Source organism: Scardinius erythrophthalmus, assembly GCF_964197995.2.
Source record: "Scardinius erythrophthalmus genome assembly, chromosome: 6".
In the NCBI taxonomy this organism is placed as follows: domain Eukaryota; kingdom Metazoa; phylum Chordata; class Actinopteri; order Cypriniformes; family Leuciscidae; genus Scardinius; species Scardinius erythrophthalmus.
The window spans coordinates 27,653,528-27,670,664 of NC_138226.1; the positions used below are offsets into that span (position 1 = coordinate 27,653,528).

Here is a 17,137-nt window from a genome sequence, read left to right on the forward strand (position 1 = left end):
AAAAGGAAAGGTACAGAAGAAAGGAAAACGTCAATTAAATTAAGAAAAGTTGACAGATACACAGCACCACTGATACAGTACCATTCAAACATTCTCGCACACAAACTCAGGAAAACCACACTTTATCCTCAGAATCGTACTGTGCACATCTATCACACAACATCACCTGCATTTCCTCTTTTCGTTTACAAAGATCTTATGCTCAAAACAGAGCTAAACCTAGAGACCCAGCTCATATTTCCCGTTACAGGCTAAATCCTAATGTTAAGGTTTTTACCATGAATACTAACAAGCCCCGCTTAGTCACATGCTCTCCCCCTCCCCTCCCCGAAAGTAGTCACATCACCCCATAACATGAAAAACCAAACAATTTACAGAAAATACTTCAAATAATACTCTTAAAACGGCAAGATCGCCAGTCACATGGTTTTATGCTGCTAAAACACCTTGTTAAAGGCTTAAAGACATTCACAGAGGAAGGACATACGACTCTGCCTCTGATCGCAGGGTGCTTAAAGACTAAAGAGAAAGTAGAAGGCAGAGCTTTAGTCCCTCTATAAGGTCACATGACCATTTGGCCATCATGTAGATTAAATAAAAAAATCTGGGAGAGCCTTGGCCTAACAGTTAACGTATACCATTCTGCAAAGGTTTGGGATCAGTGACATTTTTTTAAATAATTTAATTATTATTTTTTATTATAATTTTTTTTTTTTACAGCAAGGACACATAAAGAAGGTTTTCACATAACGCATTTTTCTTTTCCACTGTGCAACTTTTTTCATTGTTTTTCTATGTGAAATGCGCTAGACAGACATGTTTTGTCTAAAGATGCACTCGCGTCTTTTGCAACGTCTCGCGAATGGTGCCATTCTAAAAATGCAGTGCTTAAAAGTTAAAAGTTCAATTTAACAAAAGAAGAAGCCCATTCTGTGTGAACCAGCACTTTTATTGATCAAAAGTGACAGTAAAGACATTTATAATGTTGCAAAAGATTATTATTTTTTATTTATTTAAAATAAATGCTGTTATTTTGATCTTTCTATTTCTTCAAAGAATCATGGAAAGCAATATCTTGGTTTCCACAAATATCAGAATTGATTTCAACATTGCTAAGAATGGCTGCTAAAAAAAAGAAAGCAGCTTCAAAAAGAAACCAGTTTTTTTATTGTAATATTTTACAATATTACTGCTGTATTTTTAATCAAGTAAATTCCGACTTGAAGAGCATAAGAGATATCTGACTGAACCCAAACTTTAAAACGAAAGCGTACATGCTCTCCTCCCAGTCATTTCCTGTTCTCTCCACTACCGTGCCGATAAATAGTGGCGAAAAGGCCCCCAAAAAAACCCCACATCTATTATCTGTCTGTCACAGACTGGAGGTGAGTGTGACGTCACACAATGAGTCACAATGAGAAGATGATACACTACATGTTCACAGGCTCTAAACCTGCCATGAAATTTTACAGCCAAACTCATTTTAGTGTTCAACAGTATACAAAAAAAAAAAAAGTGTTTCTCTACATCTACAATCCCCCAACATGGGGAAACAGGACAGAGTAAAGGTCAAATATTTGCTTTACAACCTCAGCCTACCATAGGACTAGAAGGAAGATGAAGTATTTCACCCTTGTGAGAGTATCGCGAGCTCCTGAGTGAAATCCCCAATTACTAGTTTACTTCTACAATATACAACAGCGATTAAAACAGACGTTAGCTCTCCTCACCAGATCTACAGAAAAATCAGTTCTGTTTTAATTCAAATGGCACACATTGAAACAATGCACACAGGTAAATAAACCTTCAAGTTTTACCTTCTGTAGAAAAATCGCACCACAAAGTGAATTGTTTCAAATGAACAACTGTACATGTAAGAGAAGACAACGCAAAGATGCTCTGGTAAGTCATTCGCTTTTAAAGAAGACTCCGACGGGAGTCTCCAGATTTTAGGGGCTACAAGACATTTAAAACCTTAACAAATAATATCACCAACACACTTGTTATATTGCCAGCAGCCTTAAAGTCCCAGATTACAAGGAATCAAATCCTGATTCAACAACAATTTCTGTAAACTACCTGTCTTGAAAGTTTTTCAAAGTATAAAACCACAAGAAGAGAATTAAAATGAACCACTGTCACATTCAGAAACTCCTTTAGTCGATTTGTACAATAACAGGTACAATGTCAATAAAGGACTCTAAAAACTATTGATTCATTTGCCACAGTTCAGCGAGACGTTCTGGAAGAGCAAAACATTCTCAAAGAGGTTTTTTGAATGTGGCACATTGTATATTACATCAGAAAACTAATTTACAAAAAAAAAAAAAAAAAAAACAACAATCACGTTATGGCGAGAAGCTTTAAATCTAGCCTTTGTGAATGCTTGCTTACAACAGTGTAGCTTTCAGTGTCAATGACTGCTAATACTTCCAACCCTGTGAAAAACAGAGTTTCAATTAAAAAGACTTAAAAAAAAAAAACACGAAGAAAGTCCACGGATCTTAAAAAAAGCTTTTCTCATGACATATCTATTGCTGTTCTCGCATCTTTATTTAAGCATAGGCTCAGGCAATGCATTTTTGAGTGGAACTACAACAGAAGGTTTTGCCCCGCAGAACACCATCCATAGTCTACCTAACACGGTCCGCTGTGAGCCGGCTCGACGTGGTCCTGCGTCAGTCTGCAGAGCTCTTCTGCTTTTACAAAGTCTGTTATTGCATCTTTCTGTTCAGGGCTCACAGTGGACGTTCCTGAAACCGGGGAGTGTGACCTTGCCTTTCCGTTTGAGGTCTTCCTCCGAGCCGACGTTCATGCGCTGGATGAGCATCTTCTCGTAGAGCAGGGGGTGATATGCACCCAAAGTGCAGGCGGCGTCAAAGTAACGTTCGTGGTAGTGGCAAAGATCCGTCTTCCGTAGAGAAGGAATGTATTCGTACACGTGGACCTCTTCACATAAGGACATCATCAGTAGGATGCCTGAAACACACACAGAACTAGATATTAACAAAGCAGCCCACACACACCCACATGAGATTGGGGTTGAGGGGAAGAGAAAAACTGTTTTTATCATCTGAAACATGCTGTGACTTCAATGCCGATGTGACTTTTATGATGCAATTAACAATAAGCACGCAAAACATGCGCAATTCACGCCAAATGAGAGCAGTAGTGAGCCCAAGTTTCTTGCACACCTCTCACACACTGGTAGTTTCTGTTAGATAGTTTTGTAATAAATGTTTATAATGAATGTTTATTATAATGAAATTGTTTTATAGGCTACTAAATATATTTTTCTTTCCTGTACACGTGTAGAGTTCATAATATTTGCATGTTTCTTTTTATTTACCGGTATTTTACATTACTGAATGTAATAAAATGTGACTTGTACACAGATGCAACTTATCTGTGACTCTTTTTCTCTCAGCAATGCAATTTTTTATTTATTTATTTATTTTTTTACCAAATGTCCAGGAACATAAAATGCAACAGAGCGAACACGTGGTCAGAATCAAAAGCGAAATGACTCTTAGCCACTAGAGATAACCCATATCGGTCAATCACTAATTCAAAAACTCACAACCCATTTACTTGAATAACATCAGTATTTATATGGAAGTTTGTTTCCACCACAGAATAAAAACTGAAAATGTAATTGCGAATTTTTATCCCACAATTCTGACTTTACCCCTCGCAATTCTGACTTTTCTTAGAACTGTGTGATATAAACTCACAATTGTGAGTTATAAAGCCAAAATTGTGAGAAACAAACTTGATATTTTGAGAGAAAAAAGTCAGAATTGCGAGATAAACGTAATATTGCGAGTTGTAAAGTCAGAACTGTGAGAAAAATCGTTGCAATTACCTTTCTTTTTCATTCAGTTGCAGAAACAAGCTTCCATATATTTCCTTGTGAGTAAGCCGACAGTCTATCATTTTAAAGACGTCATTACATTGATGAAAGATTTGTTTGTCCTTTTGTTGTTATTGCAAGGCACAATTTATCAGTGCATGTTATTATAATGTATATTAATAAATTCGATTTCATGTTGACTTTAAGGCTGTCTATTCACACCAATATCAACAAGACAAAATAACCAATCACAGCAGAAAATAATGATTTCACAGCAAAACTTTTCACCAATTTCGAAGAAAATTCTGCATATACAAAGCAAAATACAACCCAGAATGCATTTGCTTTTGTTAAAGGTGCAGTTATGTTTATCGCTGCTCTGTGAAATTTTGCTGGGCAAAATCCAATAATTTCATCAAGAAATAGAAATCTGCACAATCGGGAGTTTCGAACAAGGGCAGATTCCACACACAGATTTCAGCCGTGTTCAAGTTGGTCTTGCAAACTCTAACAATAGTAATACTCCTTTTGCTGGTGAAATCCAGACATTTCAATAGAAAATTAACAGACCTTTTTTGCTAGTGTGACTGCACTCTAACATACACTTAAAAAAATTTGTTAGCAGTAAAAATCCATAATCGGTTTGAAAAGCCTTTACATTTTTGCGACTGTTGACAGTATTTCTCAGGTCTCAAGCGTTTCTCTTTTTGTCTAAAGTTCTACAGGTGTTTCCGCATCTTGTTTTGCTGTCAGAGGAGTTTAATGCAGAATGGTCACACGTCCATGCCCTCCAAGACCACAGTCATCCAGCTCAACCGTAGAGTCTACAGTAACACTATCGCCTGCACTGCCCAGATCTCCACCGGCATCCACAACTGCAGCACTCCTGCCACAGACAGATCCAACCCCCCAGAGGTCACCTCTTAACCGGAGCCATCCCAGACCAGGATGTGGATGATCCTCAACCATGCCTTGTTTTACAGAATGTAACAGTCTCGTTCCAATGGTTTTCTTTGTCTTGGCCTTTTTCATCCTTCTCTATCAACTAGACAACTCATTCCCTCTCCTCAGTTTTCATTTTCCTATGCTTCCTTTTACAGCTGCATCAATGAAAAAAAAAAAAAAAAAAAAGTTTTTTCTTTTTTTCTTTTTACAAACATCCCAATCTAAATTATGTTCTTTTATGGCAATATGTAAGATAAAAAAATAAATTAAAAAAATGTCCCAACAGAAAATGGTTCTATACGGTCTTGGAAGAGTGAGTCTAGTATATTACTGTGTACATATCTGCTAAGAATTCATTTAGTCACCTTTAACACATAGAAAAAGCATATTATACACTACCATTCAGAATACTGTGGTCGGTAAGTTATTTATTTATTTATTTAATTTTAAAGAAATTTATACTTTTATTCAGCAGATCTTTTGAACTTAATTCTGGCTAAAAACTGAGCTTTGCCACCACATGAATAAATTACATTTTAAAATATATTTAAAGAGAAAACAAACAAAATTCACAATATTACCGTTTTTAGTGTATAAACAGTTTTCACTGTTTTAATTAAATAAATGGAGCCTTGGTGAGCATAAGAAACTTTCAAAAAAAAAAAAAAAAATCCTTAACAAGCCTAAACTTTTGAAAGTTTAGATGTACTAAAAGACCAAAACAACAATTTATGATTTCAAATTTACTTCAATATTATTTATACTTTATTTAAACAGTTCTGCAGCTTTTTAAAATGTAAATAGTTTTTTTTTAAATCTGCACAATATATTGTTACTTTTGTAAAGTATTTGAAACCATTTTTGCACAACATGTGAAACATGCATATTTTTTTTCGACTTAATTTGCACATTACGCATGATGTGGAATATCTAGATTTAATAAATAAGTATTTGCAGCCCTGCTTTTTCCATTTCTTTTATATATCCTTTTATTGTCTTTAACTGTTTAAAATCAAACGATTCTTACTGTTAATGTTTCATTTTAACTAGTCAATTGCTATTGTTGAAACTGTCATCATGAAGAACAAGTTGACTATGAATCGTGTTGATACTGCACAAGGCATTGAGCAGTGTTTCTTTTGTGTTGAATGTCTGTCATGTAAACTGTGAAGGACAAAATGTAGCCATATTGCATACTACTGAACACGTACATGTCATTAATTATATATTATATTTGAGTGTAACAATAAGCTTTTTTCTTGCCAAGAACACTTTTTTTCCCTTTTTTTTTGTTACCTATACCAAAGAGAGCACTCATCTGTTCCATCATACCTCATATTGTTCCATTTCTCCAAGTTATATATCATATTATAAGTTATATTGCTGTCTTGAGCCCAGGTCACTGACGTATACAAAACTAGAATAAAAGTTTTAGAATAAAAGTAGAGGCACGCTGATCCAGAGCACTTTACATCTGTGACAACGGCAGTGTTTCAGGAACAACGCAATAAGTAAAGATCCATTTCCACAGAGGGAACCTTCATCCCAAAAGATCAAAACACATTATGGATAATACACAAGTATGAAAGATTCACTTGGGATCCAGAACAATTTTCAGAGGGATTTTTAAGAAAACAAAAACTTTCTTTTGCAACATGCTGAATGTATGCCTGGGGTTGAATAGTGCCTCTAAGGACTCAATGACACTGCTCGGCCTCATGAACATCACTCCCATCGCTATAACCCTGAAAGGATTGTGTATAAAGTGCCAAACACACCAAGAGGGACAATGTGAGCATTTCTGCATTTAAATGTCTATTTGTAAGAAAGTAGCCTCATTAATAATTGTCACACCATTACAAAATGGATATTTGCCTTTTGTCAAATTATTGAGCCATTTTATTTGTTGTACTGTATAAATGCAGATCAATGTATGAATACCACCAACTGCAGAAGTCTAAAGCCCGGGACACACCAAGCCGACAGACGGCTGTTGGGAAGTTTTTGTGCGTCGGCCGACAAAGTTTTCTCTGTGTTCCGCACCGTCGGCAGAAATTGGTCCTCGTCGGCCTTTTTTCGCCCGTTTCTACATGTTGAATCGGAGTCGGGCCGTGGGTGAAGGAGGGAACTATGATTGGCTGTTCAGCTTAACAAGTTAGTGCACAAGAATAATAGCAAAACAGCGAGCAAAGAAGTCAAAACGGTACAGATAGAAGGCTGTTCTAATGTCACGTCATCTTACCTGAGTGTTCCTTGGCGAATATTTCAATATTAACTGCCGGAATGGAATAAAAGTGTTTAACAGGACTGATATCCAAAACGGTAAGCACGCACTGCTTAGTTTACGATTTGTGTATCTGCAGCGTCAGTTTCCCTTTTTTTAATGGCGAATATAGATTAATATATCTGCAGAAATAGACCGTTGTCTCATTTACACGCAGGCGCAGAACACGCATTCTAGCTGACAGTCGGCTGTAGTTCTCTGTGTGTTCAAGTGCAGCTTTCCCCCCGACGCAGGCAACGCGAGGCGACAACTCAGTCGGCTTTCATCAGCGCTAGTTCCTTGGCGTCGATTTGGTGTGTACCGGGCTTATGATTTATAAGAACCTGTCTGTCAGAGAGGTATTAACAGCTATTAAATGATTGTGAGTTGTGTTTGAATTCTAAACCTTATTTAAACCCTTTCTGAACCAATTATAACTTGTTTCCCACTGTACAAAACTATGCACCATGCTAGACTTGCCACAATATAAATTTTCAAACAAATGTATCCACATTCAAACTCAGTGGTATCTGCTTAAGTCAAAATGAAGTATTAAATACCGTTTCTGGGTCCAAGCTTCCTCTCAGTTTCATTTGTATTCAGTGAATACCATCTCAACAGCCATTTAAGAGCACCATTCATTTATAGCACACCTTTAACCCTTAAACGCATACCTGAGAGCTTTACCGACCCGGGGCATCATTCACTACACTGTAAAAACTAAAGGAGCCTCAAGTATCCTGTTGGATACTCAAGGAACTTCAAAATGTAATTTTGGTGCCTCAAAGCTCTTTTTCCTATAGAAGGGTAACTGGAAGAGCATTGACAATCTTTGAGGTTCTTGCTGGAACTTATGGGATCCTTTAAGCACTTTGTATTTACTTCAGAGGTTCTGGAGTCACCTTTTCATTACTATGAGACCTCGAAGTGCTTATAGGGGAAAATAGAGGAACTTGAATGCGATAGAAGGGTTATTGGAAGATCTTTTAACATTTAAGTGGTTCCTGGAAGATCTCTTATGTTAAAGCCAGCATCTGGAGGAACCCAATGGTTCAGTGAGGCCTGAATTAGATTATTATTCTATTATTATTATTATTATTATTATCCTATTATTATTATTATAGGCAAGTTTGATTCAGTATACATACCCAGGTGAAAAAGATGTACTATTAAATGTATAAAAAATGTACTTGAGTGTGTTTTTAGTAGACCTACAATACAAATATACTTTAATGCATTTTTAATACATTTAACAGTAACCTAGTCTTTTTCACTTGGGTAGCTTACATATATTTAGTATAGGCCTATTTTATTAAGTCATTTAAACCTTAAACAACAACACTAAATAATAATAATATTATATGAAGAAGAAGAAGCAGGAGGAGAAAAGTTTTATTCAGTCACGAAACTGCTGCTATTCCTCTGCTGTCGTCGCTTCAGATATGCTTGCGCTGCTCGCGCGCAACAAAGCTCAGCTGATCGTCATCAGGAAACTAACGGCTCCTCTCATCAAAGCTTCCGCCGTTTATTCGGCTCTCCATTACAAGGTTTGTAAACTCGCCAAATAAATATAAATACAGAGTCTACTCACTATATATTTAAACACACATATATATAAACTAAATTTATTATACATCACTACGTTTTTACAGTGTTTACCACTCGTTTATTGCACAGTATCTGGTATGAAGGTTTTAGCCGCGATGCTAACTAACTTATGTTGATCTAATGAACAAATGGAAATGATTGACTTATTGTCTTAGATTGATTTAGTCATTCAATTCAACATATTTTGTACAACTGTGTCTTCAAATTGCTGATATAGCCTAACTAATTTAGAAAATTCTCTGATTCTTCGCGTTTGTTATGAATAACAAAAACAGGTTATAGTTTGCTCTGTTTTTGTTTAGCCTAACGTTAACTTTACTTACTACAGGTGCCCTCATTCTCTCAAATACCATTTTAAAGCCATTTACTGGTCAATAAATATTATGTTGTGAATAATCAGCTTTTTTCTTTTGTTTCCCCAGAACAACCATTACATTTCTAAAATAATCTGAACTTTTCAGTGGCAACATTGAATTACAGTAAGTTACCTGCACCACATGCTGTACTTTATTACTATGAACTTTCTCTGTGTGCAATTGTATTGTTTGACTGTGTACTTGTGTTTTTTAATCAGTTACTCTCTGAAAATCTTTTCTCATGATCTCAAATCTCATTCATGTTACTCAGAAAAATAATATCACAGGTTTGATTCACAAAAAATGCTATAGACATTTTAACTCTGAATTATAATTTCAAGTTTAGTTTTTTTCGACAAAAAAATAAATAAAAAAAAGGAAAAAGCAATTAGGCTTCAGAAGACTTGCAACACAACCCATAACACATGAGTTGTGAACTCATTGATTATTTTTAGGATCTTTTCTGGGACATTTTTGGAGCTTAACCATTTTTACATAAATTGTTGCATTGAATTGAACTAGACAAGTGTACATAAGAATGGTTTCATGAATGATTTACACATTTGTTTTCTGCTTGTGTTTCATGCAGTGAAACTGAATGGTGACTGGGGTTGCATTATGCCTGAGATCTGCTTTTGGGTTCCACAGACAGAAAGTCAAACAGGTTTGGAACGTCACAAGGCTGAGGAAATTATTTAAATTTCACAACTATCACTTTAATAACATTACTAACAGTAAATTTTGTACTTTGCAGGGATCTCGGTAAGCTGAAATACAAGTTTGAACAAGAATAAAAATCCTCCTGTAGACCTGAAAATCATCGAAGTGCCTGGACCATCCACCAGAAAAGAAGAAAAACAAACGGAAAACGATGCTGTACCTTTTCACTTTTCTAACTCGTTAAGTACCTCACACCAACTTGGTCCCATAGTGACATTTTTGACCACAAACGAAATTGCTGATCGTGTGGATTCTTAGTGAAATGACTGGAATTAACCAGTGAACATTCACAGAACAACAGATCATTTTACTGCACCTTAACTCTGTTTCGGGTCGAAGCCTCTACTTCTACTTCCTCTATCTTGTTTCATGAGAATACTCAACAACCATTTATGAACACTGTTTATTCAAGTCACACATTTAAGCTTTTCAAAAGCCATAGTGTACATTACAGTCTCCAGTCTAACGGCATCCCAGACTTAAACATTTTATGATTCAAAATAGCTGAATAACTAACCATCAGAGATTTCAGTATAGAGATAAAGGTTACAGCACAATGAGTGTATATTAGCACTGTTGTTTGTTTTTGGCATCTGATAGAGCTTTTGGACTTGGAAACAGTGATGTCAGACTAACCATCGGACTGAAACACAAATGTTTTAAAGTTAAGTATGATGGACATTTTTAATTAGTTCAAATGTAATTTTATTTACATTGATTTATTTCATGGAACATATGTGTTTCCATGCATTTTGTTGAGATGTCTTTTCTTGTTTATCTATTGTATATACATGGTTGATTATTCATGTTGCTTATGTATTATACTATTTTTTTGTGTGTTCATTGATATTAATCTGTAGTTAGCTTTTTTCCCCATGTGCATGGAAGTGTATGTATAAAAATGAATATCAAATATGTAATAAACAATTCTTATTTTGTATTTGGTTCAATTTGTTTATTATAATAGAAGTCAAAGGTAACCATAGTAACAACATGAAATTAAATATAAAAAAAAAAAATGAAATTTGGTTCCTGGAGGCACCCAAAGTGGTTCCACACAGTGCCTAATATAAGAGTTCCTCAGGAAACCTGTGTGGTTCCTCAGAGAACCGGCCCTTTTTAAAGGGTGCCTAGAGGATCTACAGACGGTTCCGCCGGTGTGGCAAAGTGAAGAACCCCAAAAGGTTCCTCCAGGCACCTTTTATTTTTACAGTGTACTCTTCCCCTAATTGATTTTTAAAGTATTTCTCAGTCTATTCATTATCAACAATATAATAAGATATATACATACACATATACACACACACACAGAATGTGTGTTTTCTAATTAATCTTTCATTCATTCATTCATTCATTCATTCATTCAGTATAATTATATATTTTTCTGCGCAACAATTGAATCTCTGAGCTGAGGACAATTACCTTTACTCCTCAAGGTGGAAATGTCTGATGCACAATGATGATGGAGCTAAACTAATAAAAATGAAACTGAAAAAAATAAATAAAATTTAATTTAAACAGGATTTGTTCAACCAAAAATGAAGAAAACATGCACAGTGGTCACAACACAAGGCAGTTTGATTCTAAAACTCAAATGTTTAACTCTAATTAAAATGAAAAAAAAAAAAAAAAAAAAAAAGGAAAAATCTTAGTGTTCTAAACATGACTGTTTTAAAAATTCATAAATGATGAATCACTGTCTGGCCTTAGATTTTGCTAAGGAGTTAAAGTTTAGGATCATGATTTTTCACGAATTAAAGCACATTGTGAGTGTATATTTGTATCGTTTGTTATTTGCTTTTGTCATGTGATTGACCTTTTGGACCCTGAAACAGTGACACAGGACTTCAGACTACAAGCGGATTACCTACGGAAAAGACCCTCATACACAGTGGAGTTTAGTTCTGTAGCTACGGCCGATTATTCCTGAGCCTGAAGCAATGCCATGCTGCATTTTATCAGCCAAGCTCAAGCTTTATGAGGAGAGGAGAGTGAATGATTGTAGATGCAAGACTTCCAGAGACACAAGGCATTGAGACTAAACAGATGTGCTTGGATCATTCTTTGTCATCATTTAAAGCTGGCATGAAAAGGAAATTCAGCATATCCTTGTTTTTTTGTGTGTGTGAATATTGCTATATTTACTATAAATGATTGATCCGTGAACAATTATTTTTCAATACAGTTCCCCCTCCCTCTCACAGCGACATCTCTTCTCTGATGACGTGTTTTCTGGCGTGAGGGTGGGACCAACCTGTCACTCACATGATATCACAACAATAGCAAAACACAAGCATCCAATCAATTCTTGATGGACAAAGTATAAACCTGTCCCTTTCTGACTAATGAATGCAAGCAAACATTCAGAACTGCCTCCATTCAATCAACATCCAATGGATAGAATCAAGTCACCGCCCTACTTTTTTTCACGATAATCCGTTACCCTCGAATGTACAACACAATTCAGTAGAAAAGATCTGTTGCTATTTCCCTTCCATGATTTTAATACACTATAATGAATTCTGCAACATCGTACATATGGTCAGAGTGATTTTGTTGGTGCTGAATGTGGGTCAGACTCTTCTAAGCTCTAGGTTGAAAAGCTCCATTGCTGGATGAAAACGTGAGGTCTCCATCTGCTACTCTCTCTGTGGTTTTAGCCAACACAGACTGAGCAAACATCCCACAAGCTCCTGTCAAAGCAGAAGTCAGACCTAGAAATCTGCTATAGGTCACTTTCCACAATTGGGGTGTTTTCACTCAATTTTGGAGCAGAATTGATTTCATTTGACATAAGAGTTCAGTTTGTCAAGGTTTGGCTGATTAATGCAGTCTAAGGGCCAGATTTACGAAACAGGGCTAATTAGCGTGAGAGCGCAATTCCAAAGGGGAGTGGAAAGTTCTGTGTGATTTACTGATGACACGCAAATGAAAGAACACAGACACAGATCATTTCTATAATGACCACCACAATCTACCAAGAGCAGAGCAAATTAGCATCTGGTTTAAGACTTTTTTTGGGGCAGTAAATAATGGTGCAATTACCAGAAAAATTGATGAGCGCAAACCTTAGTAAATCACCATGCATGATTCATTTAAATACTCTCCTCCCATAAATTTTGCATCTGAAAGGGAAACTCCTACAAATGCATATAAGGTCTGTCTGAAAAAAATAACCGTCCACGAATTTTCAGCGCTATTTTTTTCTTTTTCCACTGATGACCATTTAGACTTCTGTGTACCAGGGGCGATTCCTCCGAGGAGGCAAAGGAGGTAGTGTCTCAAAAAAATTGGATGAGAAAATAATCGATATTACAGAAATAAAACAACACAAATATTACAATGTGTGACATAGAAAAACGACTCGGTTACATATGTAACCCTCGTTCCCTGAGTACAGGGAACGGAGACGTGTCGTCGGGGAGTTCCCTGACGAATTGGGATCACGCTTAGGGAGCCAATTGCCTTCGAGAGAATAAAAACAAGCAAATGGACATTGGCATGCAAGATTTGCATTCCGCGACCCGCCTACTAGCGCGGGTATAAAAGGCGGAAGTAAACATTGCGCAATGTTTTTCGCTGAGGAGCCGAACAGTGTCCAGTCCTCCGCGAAGGCACAGCAACATGGCGACGGGACGACACGTCTCCGTTCCCTGTACTCAGGGAACGAGGGTTACATATGTAACCGAGACGTTCCCTTTCGTCCTGGGAACTCCAACGTGTCGTCGGGGAGTTCCCTGACGAATTGGGATCCCAAGTAAAACGCCATGGTGCTGGCCCCTTCCAGCGCCCAACTAAGCTACCCTGCAGCAGTTTCTTGCATAAGTTGCGGGAGCTAGCTAACCTAGCGAACGTGTTCGGTGTCGCCCAGCCCGCAGCTCTACAGATGTCTGTCAGCGAGGCGCCTTGAGCCAAAGCCCAGGAAGCGGCAACACCTCTAGTAGAGTGAGCCCGCAACCTGGGAGGACAAGGCTCACCCAGAGACTCATATGCTCTGGTGATAGCATCCACTAACCAGTGCGCTAACCTCTGCTTGGAGACAGCCTTCCCCTTCTGCTGGCCTCCGTAACAGACAAAGAGCTGATCTGAGGTTCTGAAGCTTTGCGTTCTGTCAATATAAACCCGCAGGGCGTGGACGGGACAGAGAAAAGCTAGGGCTGGGTCTGCCTCCTCCTGGGGCAGCGCTTGCAGGTTCACTACTTGGTCCACGAAGGGAGTGGTAGGAACCTTGGGCACATATCCGAGCCGGGGTCTCAATACAACATGAGAAAGGCCCGGCCCGAACTCTAGGCACGATTCGTCGACCGAAAAAGCCTGCAGATCCCCGACCCTCTTGAAAGAAGCCAATGCCAACAGGAGCGCTGTCTTAATGGACAGGATATTCAGCTCAACTGTTGACAAGGGCTCAAAAGGAGGACTTTGAAGAGCTCTAAGAACCAGAGCTAGGTCCCAAGAGGGTACAGAGTGCAAAACACGAGGTGGATTTAACCTCCTAGCACCCTTAAGGAATGGAGTCGCCATTCTCCTGGCAGGGGAGGCAACCGTGAGAGCTCGTCTGCCACACGGTTGAGCTCCCCTGGAACATGAACGGCACGAAGCGACCTCAGATGCTTCTGACTCCATAGGAGGAGGTGGGAGGCGAGTCGCGACATACGACGGGAGCGTAGACCACCCTGATGGTTGATGTATGCAACGGTCACAGTGCTGTCCGTACGGACCAGTACATGCTTGTGTCTGAGAAACCCCTTGAGGCGACACAAAGCTAGACGTACTGCTTGCAACTCTAGGCAGTTGATGTGCCAATGCAGCTGGGGCCCCGTCCACAGACCCGAGACTGCATGTCCTCTGTACGTGGCCCCCCAACCCATGGCAGAGGCATCCGTGAATACCACGGCATGCCTGGAAACCTGGAGTAGGGGCACTCCGGCCCGTAGAAACCCAGGGTCCGACCATGGGAAGAAGGTTTGGTGGCAGCGCGGGGTAACTTTGACCCGGAGCGTACCACTCTGCCACGCCCACCTCGGGACTCGATCGTGAAGCCAGCGCTGAAGCGGTCTCATATGTAACAGGCCGAGCGGCGTTACTGCGGCTGCCATATGCCCCAGGAGCCTCTGAAACTGTTTCAGTGGAACCGCTGTCCTGCCTCGAAAGGACTTGAGGCAGGTGAGCACTGACTGGACGCGCTCCTCTGTGAGACACGCAGTCCGGGCGACCGAGTCCAGTTCCATACCGAGATAAGAGATCCTCTGCACGGGGCAGAGTTTGCTCTTGTCCCAGTTGACCTGAAGCCCCAACCGACTGAGGTGCCGGAGCACCATGTCCCTGTGATCGCACAACACATCTCGCGAGTGAGCTAGAATAAGCCAGTCGTCGAGATAGTGGAGAATGCGAACGCCTTGTTCTCTCATGGGAACAATGGCCGCCTACGCGACTTTCGTGAAGACACGAGGCGACAGGGCCAGCCCGAAGGGTAGGACTTTGTACTGATACGCTCGACCCTCGAACGCAAACCGTAGAAATGGTCTGTGTCGAGGAAGAATCGAGACATGAAAGTACGCGTCCTTCAGGTCGATCGCTGCAAACCAATCCTGGGGACGGATGCATTCGAAAATGCGCTTCTGCGTAAGCATTTTGAACGGGAGTTTGTGCAGGGCCCGATTCAAAACTCGCAGGTCCAGGATTGGCCGTAACCCACCGCCTTTCTTGGGTACAATGAAGTATGGGCTGTAAAACCCGGACCTCATCTCGGCAGGAGGGACCGGCTCGATCGCGTCCTTCGCCAGCAGGACGTCGATCTCTTTCCGCAAGACAGGGGCATCCACTGACCTCACACGGGTGAAGTGGACACCCCTGAACTTGGGAGGCCGGCGTGCAAATTGAATTGCATAGCCGAACCGGATGGTACGGATGAGCCATCGGGACGGAGTTGGGAGCTCTAGCCAGGCCTCCAGAAACCGTGCCAACGAGCCTACCCGAGCCACCGGCGTACCCGCGGAGGGGCAGCGAGGGGGAAGACAGGGACCCGGCTCCAGAGGCATTGAAGCGACCGAGAGCGGGGTCTGGGCGAGGAACTTGACGCCAACCTGTTTCCCCCGGTGGGCAGACGGCAGAGAAGGCCCGTGGACATTCTGCTGCGGGCTGCCCAATGGCGAGGGGAGGGGAAGAGACGAGGAACGAGGCCCTGCCTCCTCGTAAACTGGTCTCTGCGCCTCCGGGCCCAACCGCAGACAGGAGCGACGCACCGGAGGCTGCAACGCTGCTATCCGCAGACTGGAAAGAGGGGAACAGGAGCGATGCCGCTCGAAGGCTGCATCCACTGCCATTCTGGCCCTCCTGGGTGGAGGAGACTGTGTGCCCACCAGTCTCGACCGTGGATGACCTGAAGGAGGAGGTAGAAACTGCTCTTTTATTGAAACTTTGGGTACCGCTGACCATGAGGTCAGCGGCGGAACAGCGAGAAAGGGAAAAACAAGATTCTCCACCCGGCCCTCCCCCGGGGGAAGGAGGTGTGCAGAGGCACCCTCCCACAGAGCAGCTGCCCGAACCTCCCTCAGGTTGCCCGTCTCAGGAACGCTTCCCGCCCTTCCCTTTACGGGAAGGGGCTGCGGGCGGCTAAGCGGGTTGGGGCGTCTTCTTGCGACCAGACTTCCGGCCTCCAGGGTTGGTCTGCTGCCCTGAAGGAGGAGCTGACGCAGGAGGACGCCCTCGGCGACGGGAAGCAGCCGGAGGCTCTACGGCAACAGTAGGCGGGCCAGCAGCAGCCCGTTTCCTGTGCAGGACATGCCGTATTGCTTCAGACTGCTTCTGGGCGGTGGAGAACTCTTGGGCAAAGCTCTCCACCGCGTCGCCGAAGAGGCCGCCTTGGGATATGGGGAAGTTGAGAAGTTTGTTCTTCTCAAAATCGTGCATATCCGCAAGGGTCAGCCACAGGTGGCGCTCTTGGACCACCAAGGTGGACATCGCCCGACCCAGCGAACGTGCGGTGACTTTCGTCGCCCGGAGGGCGAAGTCCGTCGCCGCACGCAGCTCCTGCAGCAGAGCTGGGTCGGGACCACCCGCCTGCAAGTCATGGAGTGCTTTAGCTTGATGGACTTGCAGCAACGCCATGGCATGCAGGGCGGAGGCGGCGTCTCCACACGCCATGTAAGCATCCCTGGTCAGACCAGAGGAAAACTTACAGGCGCGGGAGGGGAGTGAAGGGGCACCCCGCCAAGCGGAAGCGGTCTTAGGACACAGCTGCATCGCAACCGACCGCTCCACTGGGGGGATTCCCTCGTACCTGTGCGCCGCCCCGCCGTCAAGGGTGGTGAGGAAGGAGGAGCGAGGTTGTCTACGCCTGGTCACCAGGGGGGCCAGCCAAGACTTCCTCAACTCCTCATGCACTTCGGGGAA

The 17,137-nt window shown here is 41.3% G+C and overlaps 2 protein-coding genes and 1 long non-coding RNA gene across 4 annotated transcripts in view; 2 read left to right on the forward strand and 1 right to left on the reverse strand.

Moving 5' to 3' along the window:
• Positions 1 to 5,452, forward strand: part of tmtops2b (teleost multiple tissue opsin 2b) — an 82,560-nt gene extending 77,108 nt beyond the window's left edge. Inside the window, exon 4 of the mRNA XM_081368978.1 lies at positions 4,571 to 5,452. Coding sequence (XP_081225104.1) covers positions 4,571 to 4,780 — 210 coding nt within the window. The 3' untranslated portion in view covers positions 4,781 to 5,452. The remainder of the gene's footprint in view (positions 1 to 4,570) is intronic.
• Positions 717 to 17,137, reverse strand: part of st6gal2a (ST6 beta-galactosamide alpha-2,6-sialyltranferase 2a) — a 78,350-nt gene continuing 61,929 nt past the window's right edge. For both annotated transcript variants that reach the window (XM_081368976.1, XM_081368977.1), the window contains exon 6: positions 717 to 2,979. In XM_081368976.1, coding sequence (XP_081225102.1) covers positions 2,732 to 2,979 — 248 coding nt within the window. In that variant the 3' untranslated portion in view covers positions 717 to 2,731. The remainder of the gene's footprint in view (positions 2,980 to 17,137) is intronic.
• On the forward strand, positions 8,562 to 9,690 carry LOC308692701. The gene is made up of 3 exons (XR_014030368.1): positions 8,562 to 8,608; positions 9,092 to 9,148; positions 9,615 to 9,690. It is a non-coding gene; the product is annotated as an uncharacterized lncRNA (long non-coding RNA).